This window comes from Stylophora pistillata, chromosome 6 (assembly GCF_964205215.1).
Source record: "Stylophora pistillata chromosome 6, jaStyPist1.2, whole genome shotgun sequence".
Classification (NCBI taxonomy): domain Eukaryota; kingdom Metazoa; phylum Cnidaria; class Anthozoa; order Scleractinia; family Pocilloporidae; genus Stylophora; species Stylophora pistillata.
In genome coordinates, this window is record NC_142524.1 from 35470754 (window position 1) to 35483044 (window position 12291).

Sequence of the window (12291 nt, forward strand, 5' to 3'; positions counted from 1 at the left end):
GTATTAGCATTGAGGGTCCAGACTTTCACACTTTTATTTTATTTTCTTATATATCTACAAGGTATTCCTTTGACCTGCAGATAGTGGGTCAAATTTTTCTTAACTTAATATAATTACACTGGAAATAAAATGAAAATACAACACAAAAAAGACAAAAAGATGCACAAGAAAAGAAAAAAAGGAAAATGAAAGATTTTCATCATAAAGGACTCCATAAAGAAATCTTTAGTCTCTAGAAAATTGGAAAGCCCTTTTTGCTTGTTTGTTTGTTTTTCTTTTTTTTGAAAGATTTCTTTTATAAATTTGTTTATTCATTATTTTTATATTCAATTTGCAAGGCAGCCACCTCAAGGCAGTACAAAAATTTATAATATTAATAATAAGGAAGGTTAGAATGAAATAAGATGAGATAGTCATAATCAGAGGAAAAGGAATGAGGGAGATGAATAACATTTTGGTTAGTATTAAAAGTAGGTGCTAAAAGGAATAGAAGAGGTTAGGTATAGGTAGCCAAAAAAGTTTTTTGAGTTAAAAAAAAAATTTGAACTGAATATTTTGATTGATATGTTGGGGGGTGGGAGTTAGGGATGGTTTAGTCTGAGTTGGTTTTGATTGACAATCAGTTTAAGGTATATGATTGATCAAAATTACAGTGTCTTGAAATCGAATGGTGATAATAACAGACACAAAAGTAAATTCCAAAATAATTTAATGTTATGAAAACTTAACTGAGCTATTTTGACAACACAGTAAATAATGGAACTATTGCAAGATATTAATGAGAGAAAATTTCCCTCTCTAATATTAGCTTAATTAAAATAATGGAAGTTTACCTGATAGATATTTAACGTTGATTAAAAAATAAATGGCTTCTTGTTTCGTAATGTTCCAATCCTAGAGAGCCACTTTCCTAGATGTGAATCAAAATAAATCCAAATGCATGATATTGAGTCAACATAGTTCACAACGAAATCCATCTGTTATCGCCATACCTCGGTCTCCTTCGGCACTTTAGTAAAAAATTTTATTTCACAGGCGTTACACCACTTGTTCCCTAATTGATATCACGCTTTCTTTCTTCCCTGCATGTACAAAATTTCGAAAAAGCTTACAGGTGTTATAGTGTTAATGAACTAGGGTTTAATTAATGTTATAGTGTTAATGAATTAGGATTTAAATAATAGGAACCATCACTAGGTGTAAGATACATGACATGAGAGGTCCCAGAGAGTAAACATATATAGCTAAGTTGCATGCATATTGAGGTTGTGATATATATTGTGTAACTGTAGTTTAGGTATTGATTATTAAAAATCGGTCAGCCGTTTTAACCAAGGATTGGCGTCACTTCTCTGCAGTAAGACACAACAACAGGAATTAAGTTTAATTAATTGGAATGTCGGAAAATTGCGATGAGCAGCGATTATCTTGCTTTTCGATCGTTCGACGATGATGTAAACAAACTGGAGTTTCTTCAGGCAAGTTCACAACTCTTGCCAAACCAAGTGGCAGGAGCTTAGAATTGCCGTAAAAAGCTTCTTTACTGCTCCTTGTTTTACCGACGAACCAACATTTCGCATGAACGGACGAAAAAGTGATCAGAAAAAGCCTACACGACACTGTAAACGTTTCCGAAAATTGAGCCAGTTCGGAACCGTATTGAAACTTCGCACAAAAGACCGTTTTTCGGCGCGAGAACAATTTTTGTACAATTTGTACACCCTCTCAATTTTTTAAAATTCTTTTCTCCTTTTCGAAAATGAGAATTAAAACCTTATCTTTTAAACGGCTTCCTTATTTTTAAACTTTTGTCACGGCTGTTCATTTCCCGCAATGTTTATCGAGTTTATATGAGCGCGCGTCTGAGCCTGCGTTTCGTACCGCGGGTCTCAGACACACGCGCAGAGGTTTTTCACTCCTGTCCTGTTTACTGACAGTTAGTATCTCATATCCTGAATAGATTGACGGGCATATTTTCAGCTATCGGTCTTTCTCTTGCTGCTCAAAGGGCATGGAAAATACATCTTCGATTGAGGAAATAGAATTCGGCGAAAAAATCGGAGAAGGTTCGTATGGCGAAGTGCGGAAGGCCGTGTGGAAAGGCAAGCAAGTTGCTGCTAAACGGATTCTACCCATCCTCGTTATGGAGGACTACGATGACATTCAAACGAAAGCTGTGTTAGACAAGTTTGAGAGGGAATGGAAAATTCTCTGCAGCATTCAGCATGAGAATATTGTGCGGTATTACACTGTTATTTTACCACCTCCTCCAGAGAGTCCCATCATTGTCACAGAGTTGCTAGAGTGCGATTTGGCCAAGCACATTCGGGAATCTAAACCAAAGGTGCCTTTCTCAGACTTAATCAAAATCATGCTGGACGTCGCAGAAGGTTTACATTACATTCATTCTCTAAAAGAACCGATTGTACATCGTGACTTGGCGAGCAAAAATGTCTTGTTGACGAAATCCTTGCATGCAAAGATTGCAGATTTGGGTCAAGCAAAAGTGTTTCCTCGAGCTGCAATGTACGCGACCGCCATGCCGGGAACACCCGTGTATGCCGCTCCAGAGACGTATCCAATGGGGCAAGGAGGACTACCGAGGGGTCATGAAGCAAGATACACCGTAAAAATCGACATATTCTCATTTGGAGCCATGCTGCTGGAGATCTGTATTGGTCATCTACCTGTGGATAATTTGCCTGATCCGGTTCTTGAAGGTAACTGTGTCCTATTTTTCTCTTAAAATTTCGATAGCCGTGTTTTCATGAGCGATTGATTAAGTTAGTCTGAGTCGCTTAGCGAATGAATGATGGACTGTCATAAAAGCAGTTGCTTTTCTACTTTTTTTTCGCGCTATTTGGCAAACTTCAATGCAATTTTCATTTAACTCACTTATAGCCAGGTGCCTGAAGCGAGTCGGCATTGAAGGGGAACTTGCGGTCATTTATTTGACGAGGCTGTCGAATCCGAAACAGAACGATGTCTCCTCCAAAACATATTGAATCATTATTCATTTCATGATCGTAGAAACCTTTCATCGTAATGTATGATGCGATGCAACAACCAAGCAATTCTAGCTGATTTTCTTTTGTTTCAGCCTTGAAAATGAAAAGCACTTAGCCAGATGCGAACACTGGCATCTTCTGCCACACCATTCAAATTGAGTTACCATGTCGCACTACAGTTCTGCGTGTGATTTTAAGTCGTGTAACAAAGTCTGTAAACAGAAAACCATCAGGAATGTTAAGCTAGCGAGACATTCGGCGTCGTGAAAGTACGGTAATTGTGCCTGTTTAAAGAGGTTATGGATCGATGGTTAAATCACGATACAAAGTTTTTAAAACATTGTCGCTTATAGGAGATGTTAGGTAGTTTATCGAAGTTTAAGAAACTAAGACGCCGTAGACTATGTCGGTTAAAAAATGAACTTACATTTAACCTTCGAATTTCGCGATACTCTCGGGTCATTTAGTTTGTTTCTGACTTGTACACTTTCTGTATCTATTGTAAGTCACGCTATCAGCTACGTAACAGTTGCTTGACTTGTTTAATTCGGCATAAGGATAATTAATGCTCACCTTTTTGCTCGAGCTTGTAATTGGCTCTCGAAATTGCTCTCTTCTCTAAGCAGTTCAAACATTCGCAGACAAATATCCGTGCATACTTCTGCTTCAACTGGAAGCTTTGTTTTTGTATTCCTCAGTTTTAACTTAGGTATATTAGATATTGTGATCAAAAAAAAAAATTTATTAGATAATAAGCTGACATTATTCACAAGTCAATCCTGAAATTTCCGTGCCACATTGAGGCTATTGCCTCTTTTATCGTGCTGGGATATGCTGCTGCACGAATGTAGATAGGTTCTTTTCTTGGATCTACAGCGATAAGTGTCTTCTTCCCCGGCATCTTCAGTGCTCAGTTTAACAGCTTTCTTTTTTAAAACCTTAATTCCAGACGGGAAAATAGTCCCAGAGTACATACGCCGTCACGAGGACCTGGAAGAGCTGGGTCCGAGCCACCCTCTACGCAACCTTGTTTTGCAGTGCTTGGAAAACTCTCCCGAGAAAAGACCCAGTGCAGGTGAGATTAAAGATAAACTCAGCAAAGCTGCGAGTGGAACATTATCAGGTAGCCCGTTTGACGATAGGGATGCTGGTATGTCCCATAATCATTACGATCACAAGTTTAAGCTTGTCGTACTTGGCGAGTCAAGTGTAGGCAAGACCTCTATCGTGGCCCGATTCCTGAATGCCAACAAACAGCTTTCTGAGATATCATTTACAAGAAACGTCGAGTCTGAAGATCACTTTGTGCGACTGCGTCTCCGTGATACTGATAAGTCAGTCCATCTTCACATCGTCGATGTAGGCGGTCACAGGTCAACCAAAGCCTCCAGCTTAGCGCCTCAGATTTTTCGCCGCGCTCGGGGCGCGGTTATAGCCTTCGACCTCCTCTCTGAATTATCTTTCTCGGAAGTGCCGAATTGGGTGAAAGTCGTCAGGGAGAGGTGCTTTGAAGGAATTCCCATCGTATTAGTTGGAAACAAAAATGACGAGTTGGAGAAAAAGGTTGATTCGCAAAGAGTGGAGCAATTTGCCAAAAGAGAGAGTGTGTTTTACACAGAGGCTAGTGCCAAATCTGGAAAGAACATCGATGAAATATTCTCTGTCCTCACGGACTTAATGATTGAATGCGAAGACAAAAACGAAGGTGTAGCTATGACTAGCGATCTTATGGTTTCTTTACGAGAGACCCTTTCTGGCAGGGATGCCAGCCAGGAGAAGTCCCCAATCGCCGAACGCTACCTTACCCCTCGTCACGAGGCCCTCGATCCGGGAGTCATTTTGCTGAACGATAAAAAGGAAAAAGGAGGGACGATGGAGCAAGACGATAACGGAAGGAAAAGCAAATCACGGTGTTGTTTGTTGGGCTAAAGTGACTGTGGACGATGTTAGACATGGAAGAACATAAGATTCGCCGGTTTTGAAGGTCTCATAATTAGGGGTTACAAGATTATGACAGTTTTTATTATTATTCAATGTCATCTTTACTGCATACAACTTTGTTTCATGTTTATTCTGATGGTAGAATGGTAATCTTTACTCCCGCAATTTGTACTTCCAGTATAAAATCCACAATCAGTCCCTTGAAACACTGTTGCCCCAAAGTTGTAGATCTAGTGATTCTAGATGAAGTGTCCGCCTTCAAACCCAAGTGTCTGGTTTTGTACGATTTTAGACACTAGTATCAGATTTAAGCACTAATGTCAGATTTTAGACACTAGTGCCTGATCTTAATCACTTCTGCTCATTTTAGATACAAGTGTCCCGTTTTTGACACAAGTGGCCGATTTTAGATGTTTAACTCTAGTTTCCAATTTTGGATACTAGTGCCCGATTTTAAACGCCAGTGTACTATGTTAGATACTAGTGTACGATTTTAAACATTAGTTTTTTATTATAGATGGTAGTGTCCGATTTTAGACACTATTTTGAACACTCGGGTCTTATTTAGGACACTAGTGTTCAATACTAGACACGATTGTCGGATTTTAGACACTATTTTGAACACTCGGGTCTTATTTAGGACACTAGTGTTCAATACTAGACACGATTGTCGGATTTTAGACACTATTTTGAACACTCGGGTCTTATTTAGGACACTAGTGTTCAATACTAGACACGATTGTCGGATTTTAGACACTATTTTGAACACTCGGGTCTTATTTAGGACACTAGTGTTCAATACTAGACACGATTGTCGGATTTTAGACACGAGTGTCCGATTTGAAACTCGAGTGTCCGATTTTAGACTTTTAAAATGTCTTATTTTAGAGAGTACTGTCCGATGTGAAAATGACCGTAGACACCCGAAAGGTACAAAATTGTAACGAATAAAATTGTAAATAAAAGTTTTGTACCGTTTAGGATGCCTACGGTCATTTTCACATGCCCACAAAGATCAATGATCTCCTCAGCCCGTCAAAGAAAGAAAAAAGGTTTATAAACATGCAAATTTATAAGAGTTTGTGAAGCTTTTCTTGCTCTGTTTCTCCCACAGACCGCGCGAAACGTGTACCTTGAGAGATCTGGTACAGGGTTGGCGAATCCCAGCATTTATTCGGACACAGTTTTAGCAAAGTCGCGTATCATATACATGTTTGTATCGTGGAAATGATTAAATATCATAATGTTCAATGGAGTACTTTTGCACTGAATTACCTCATTAAAAGCGTCGACGAGGCATATTTGTGACAGAAGCGAACAATCAATAGAAAATCCTCTTCATGAACACAAGACCTTTGCGGACGGGAGATGAAGGGGACCCAGAAATGAATTTTTGTAGACACGTCCTTAAAAGCTCTTTGCTCATCTCCAACAAGCATCATTCCCCGGCCCTCTGTCCCCTTAAAAATACGACACTTTCTTTTCTCTTTATGAGTTCAGTGAACTATTTGCGAAAGGTGGCATTGGGGCGTAAAATGAACTTGTTTCTGAAAATCATTGTCGTGTTTTAATAAAATACACGGGTTAAGCTGTATTAAGGCCCCGCCCCCTCTTCGATACCTCTCCCGTCTGAAGGACCTGGAAACTAGTGAACATTAAAAGTTTCTGCCGTGACACTTCTTAACGACCCCCTGTAGGGGATGGGTGTACTTTGGAATTTATTACTTGCACTGTTAGTTGTTAAACTCAAGGAGTCGGACATTAGTTCGCTCTTGATTTTTGTCTATAATCACGCAACTTCCAACTCATGTAGAGCAAATGGGGAACACTTCATCGAAAGAAGAAGTGACGTTTCATCGTAAACTCGGTGAAGGGTCCTACGCAGAGGTATACAAAGCTGTTTGGAGGAAAACACCAGTTGCCGCAAAAAAACTCCACACTAACTTGTTGGAGAAGACCAATGTTAAGGCGCAATTCAAAGCAGAGTGGGAATTGTTGAGCCGATTGGATCACCCCAATATTGTGAAATATTTATCCGTTGTTTTGCCTAAATCCCCGCAAGAGGCACCGATCATTATCACAGAGCTTTTGGAACAAGATTTGGTTAAATTCATATCTTCACAAAGAAATCGCCATTGCAAAGTTAGCTTTCGCGACACAGTGTTCATAATGCTTGATGTCGCCAAAGGACTCGATTATCTTCATCAAAGACCAAAGCCAGTAGTACATAGAGACCTTGCTTGTAAGAATATTTTGTTAACTGCTAACAAACAAGCGAAGATTGCCGACTTTGGAATTGCGAGATGTTTTCCGGGAGGTGAGATGGCTGCTACGGCAAACATTGGGACAATTTTTACTCGAGCTCCCGAAACATATGGGAAGTGGTGTTATAGCAGAGAACATAAGAACTACGGAACTAAAGCTGATATATTTTCTTTTGGCGTCGTTCTTCTGGAAGTAATAGTCGGTCATCTTTCTGTGCGCTTGTCTGAACTTCGTACGGAAGGTAAGTTCCCCTCTGATATGTTCAATTCTGATTTTGACGATTGTGGGACGCTGCCGTTAAAGATTGTATCAGTTCAAAGTTTTAACCATGAGGTCTCCGACTCTAAAAAAAATTTCAATATTTTATAGAACTCAAATTTAGTCGGCTTGTGTTTGATTGAAGTTAGCAAGCGACAGTATCATTCACTTGCAACAATATTTTGACATAGGTTACATGTTGGTGAAATGTTTGTACTCCAGTTTAGTATAATTTGCTTGTTTGTGTAAATTACTTTACTTTCCGAAATGAGGCCGCTAAGCGATTGCTTGTTAGATTTTATTTGTAGGATACTGACTGTTAAGTGTAAATTATACATATTGAAAACGTTCTGCACATTTCTGGAGAAGAAGGGAGGCAGACATTTTGTTGAGATAGATTGCATGACATGACAAAACAAAATGAGGAAAGGTAGACGTCGGGGGAATGGGGCTAGTTTTAAATTTTTAGCGAACAGCAGGAGTGTAAGAAGGAAGATTAGGAAGCAAAAGTGAAAGGAAGAAAAAACCCAGAGTCAAGGTGAAGAGCAGCAAGAAACTTGTGTCAAAGGAGTTGCATTTTTACTCTACGTGAACTACCCTTTTTAGAAGTAAAACATCTCTCCGTAATCATTTCAAAGGAAATAACACTTATTCATAAATCGAATTATTTATTTATTTATTTATTTATTTATTTATTCATGTAATGGTAATACTGTTTCATCTCCTTATATCTTCATAGATGGAAAAATTGTGCCAGAAACTATTCGCCGAAGTGAGGATCTCCATGAAATACAACCCGAACATCCTCTACGTCCTCTGGTCCTGGTCTGTCTGGAAGATGAACCCGAAGACCGTCCGACAGCCGAACACTTGGCGAACACCCTCACAGGCTTCAAAGATAGTAATGAACGACATCGATCGCAGGAAAATCTCAACAGCAGAAAGCCAGTTCATCGAGTTACTTTTGGTCAGTATGACTACGAGTTTAAAGTTGTGTTGGTTGGCGATTTGGGTGTGGGAAAAACAAGCATCGTAATGAAATTTGTTCGACCCTCACGTCCATTTCAAGACGATCTGCCAACGAAAATTCCTGGGGGAGAATACAGCGAGCGTCTTCAGCTTAGAGGAAAATCGATTTTCCTACAAATTGTGGACACAGCGGGAGAGTTTAACAAGAACAGCTCGCTCCCGCAACTGTACAGAGGAGTTCACGGGGCGGCTGTTGTTTTTGACGTGGCTTCGAAGGCTTCTTTGGCAAGTGTGCGTCAATGGGTCTCCATGGTGCGTGAAAAATGTGGCAATGACATACCCATAATCCTTGTGGGGAACAAGATAGACTGTAAGCGCAGACAAGTGAGTATTGAAACAGCGGAAAAAATGTGTGAAGATTTCAATCTTTTTTATATTGAAGCGAGCGCCAAAACTGGTCTGAATATCGACGAGACATTTTCTGTGTTATTAGAGCAGTTAATGGAGCAGAGAGACCAACAAGATTTTTCTCGTCCCTCAAGGAGTTCTGCTCCATATCGGCGAAGCGTGGATTTAAGAGCAAAGCAGTATGCTTCTGTTTCACAAATCACGGAGAGGGAGCCGGCCGTGCGGAGAAGAATCAATAAAGATCCTGATAGCCTAAGTCTGAATTCAGACATTAATAAAGAACGGAACCATACAACTCCTTTGTTGGTCCCTGAAGCTGACAGAAAGAAAAAATCCTGCTGCTCTTAAATGGAAGCTTAGTACAAAGTGTATGGCTAAGACCGGCCCCCATTCTCACAGCTAGTCTGTCGGACGCTTCTTTCGGTAAATGGACTCTATATTTCAGTGAAAAGAACCAGAAGAACGTGTTCTGACTGAATTGTACTTGACCTTTGAGGAAGGCTATAGTCAATTTCCAAGCTCGAACGCGGACTATTTTAAAGTAAAATTGTGGGAGTTTAAATATTTAACATTGTGACGTAAAATGTGCTAGCACTCACGAGCAGGGGACGTTAGCATTTCTTGTACACCAACCAGAAACAGTTCTCCCAGGTCGTAAAGCAGCCTGAGTTAAAAGGGATTTATACTCCTGCAACGATGCAATTTTATTTTCTATCCTTCGAAATAATTCTGTCGGTAAATGAAAATAATTTACAACAATTCAATTTCCCCAGCTAGTCTTTGTTATATTACTAGCTGTGCAGAGCGTTGTTAATTAATATTGCAGAGCTGTTCACAAGGCGAAAACGATGAGTTTTTTCGTTGAATGGTTAAACTGACAAAAGATGTTCACTAAGGCAGGACGATTTTTGTTACTCGTGTGTAAAACATTCCTCCTTATGAGACATTGTAGTCAATTTTCTTTAACCCCCCCCCCCTTTTATAATCTGTTAGCGACGAATGATTCCCTTCCGTTCCTCCGGAAAACCACATCACCCCCACCCACTTCTTGGTCCCTAAATTGGAAGTATTCATGAAATTTCTAGTTTAAAACTTATGAATCATGAGAGAAAATATTAAGAAAATGAATCATTGCGCTTAAAGTGGGAATCACGAATCTCAAAGGTCAAATGATCGTCATGATTCTAGTTCCACCCCCGAAAATGTGGCCATGCTCTAAATCTTTACCGACCAAACAAATGATAAAGGTTAGGACGAACCATACATTAATAAATACTACTCGATACATGACTGTCTTTGTAGTGTTTTGTCTCTACTAAACCAAATCTTCTGACACATCCTAACCAATCTGACTGTTATTAGTTCGAACTCAACGCTGCGCACATACGTCATGCTGAAGATTAGGTACAAAGGCGTGGCTATGGGGATCTTGGGGTGTCCGTGACTCCCTTTGTAAGCCTTTTCTTAATCAAACGACCGGGGTACTGTTCGACACTGTGAGCCCCCCCATTTTTTTTAAAATTCCTGTTTACGCCCCTGAGGTGTGGCATAGTAGGAGACGGTCATAAACACCCTTAGCCTTTGCGAAATTGAGAGGCGCTCCGGAGACGTATCCAACGTGGTGAGGAGGACTACCGAGGGTCATAAAGCAAGGTACACAGTAACAATCGACACCTACTCGTTTGGATCCATGCCGCTGGAGATAACAATTGAATGAATGAATGAATTCCTTATTTATATTGCGCCCTTTCTATACAATATTCAAAGGCGCAGTACCCCCAATCAATTTGATAGACACTACACAAAGATAGACCACAACACCGGGCACTAGGTGCCCTACTCTTTTCGAACAGTGTGTGGGTTCTTTAACGTCCCACAAATTTTTTATCACATACAAGGGCTTGTGAGACGGGACCTCCATTTATCGTCCCTATCCGAGAAGACTAGAAAGTCTAACCATTTGCAGTTATTATTACAAAGGCAGCACTTTCTTCTTAGTTATTTAAAGACCCTGAGTGTTGGTCCGGCCGGATTTGAACTCACGACTTCCCGCACAACAGTCCGGCGCTCTACCAATTGAGCTAACCGGGAGCTCAATTGGTCATTTATAGTGGGTAATTTCCATGACCCGTTCATGAAGATGAATGTCTCCGATTTTTCTCTTAAAATTTCGATGGCCGTGTTCTCATTGTGACGAGCCATTGATGGTCGCTTAGCGAATGACTGAAGGAACGCTCATAAAAACAGTTGCTTTTCCACCTTTTCCGCGCTAGTTAGCAAACTTCATTGCAATTTTCTTTAAATCCAAGCCACTTACAACCAGGTGCCTCAAGCGAATCGGCAATTAACTTTTGCCAATGAAGGGGAACTTGCGGTCATTCATTTTATGAGGCTGTCAAATCGGAGACAGAACACGCGTTCCATCTTATTGTCTACTTCACAAGAAATTGAATAATTATTTATTTCGCGGTTGTAGGAACCCTCAATCTTATTTACTGATGCAACAACCAAATAATTCTAGATGATTTTCTTTACTTTTAGCCCTCATAATGAAAAGCATTCAGCCACGTGCGAACATCGTCACCTTCTGCCATGTCGTTCAAATTGAATTACCATGTCGCACTAAACTTTTACCCGTGATTTTAAGTCGTGTAACCAAGACTGTAAACAAAACACCCTCAGGAATCTTGAGTAAAACATTCGCTGTCGTGAAAGTACGGCAACGGTACCTGTTTAGAGAGGTTATGGATCAATGGTTTAATCATGATACAAAGTTTCTATAAAAGATTATCGCCTAGGGGATATATCAGGGAGTTTGAGAAACAACGACGGCGACGCCGTGGAACACGTGTGTTAAAAAATGAACATCTATTTTACCTCCAAATCTAGCGATACTCTAAAAATCGTACAGTAGCGTCTAAAATCATGCAAATAATGTCTAAAGTCGGACAGGTATGTCCAAAATTAGACAGTAGTGTCTAAAATCAGTCTTATGCGTCCAAAACCAGACACTGGTGTCTAAAATCAGACAAATAGTGTCTAAATTCGGACAGGTATGTCCAAAATTAGACACTAGTGTCTATAATCAGTCTTATATGTCCAAAACCAGACAATGGTGTCTAAAATCAGACAAATAGTGTCTAAAGTCGGACAAGTATGTCCGAAATTAGACACTAGTGTCTATAATCAGTCTTATATGTCCAAAACCAGACACTGGTGTCTAAAATCAGACAAATAGTGTCTAAAGTCGGACAGGTGTGTCTAAAATTAGACACTAGTGTCTAAAATCAGTCTTATATGTCCAAAACCAGACACTGGTGTCTAAAATCAGAGACTGGTCTCTATATTCGGACAATAGTGTCCCAAATCGGACACTAATATTTGAAATCGGACACTAGTATGCAAAATCAGACACTGGCGCTAAAATCGGAAATAAGTGTCC

The 12291-nt window shown here is 39.9% G+C and overlaps 2 protein-coding genes across 2 annotated transcripts; both read left to right on the plus strand.

Moving 5' to 3' along the window:
* The first annotated feature begins 1900 nt into the window (after positions 1-1900).
* Positions 1901-6200, plus strand: LOC111319787 (uncharacterized). Its single transcript, XM_022922525.2, has 2 exons — positions 1901-2720; positions 3958-6200. The coding sequence occupies exons 1-2, from the start codon at positions 2012-2014 to the stop codon at positions 4935-4937; spliced, it is 1689 nt and encodes a 562-aa protein (XP_022778260.2). The 5' UTR covers positions 1901-2011; the 3' UTR covers positions 4938-6200.
* A 355-nt stretch (positions 6201-6555) lies between these two features.
* On the plus strand, positions 6556-10139 carry LOC111347204 (uncharacterized). The gene is made up of 2 exons (XM_022954473.2): positions 6556-7455; positions 8212-10139. The coding sequence occupies exons 1-2, from the start codon at positions 6768-6770 to the stop codon at positions 9195-9197; spliced, it is 1674 nt and encodes a 557-aa protein (XP_022810208.2). The 5' UTR covers positions 6556-6767; the 3' UTR covers positions 9198-10139.
* The last annotated feature ends 2152 nt before the right edge of the window (positions 10140-12291 follow it).

Coding starts and splice junctions, on each gene's coding strand:
- LOC111347204 (XM_022954473.2), top strand. CDS start 6,768: ATGGGGAACACTTCATCGAAAGAAGAAGTGACGTTTCATCGTAAACTC. Junction 7,456..8,211: donor GTCTGAACTTCGTACGGAAG/GTAAGTTCCCCT, acceptor ATATCTTCATAG/ATGGAAAAATTGTGCCAGAA.
- LOC111319787 (XM_022922525.2), top strand. CDS start 2,012: ATGGAAAATACATCTTCGATTGAGGAAATAGAATTCGGCGAAAAAATC. Junction 2,721..3,957: donor GCCTGATCCGGTTCTTGAAG/GTAACTGTGTCC, acceptor CCTTAATTCCAG/ACGGGAAAATAGTCCCAGAG.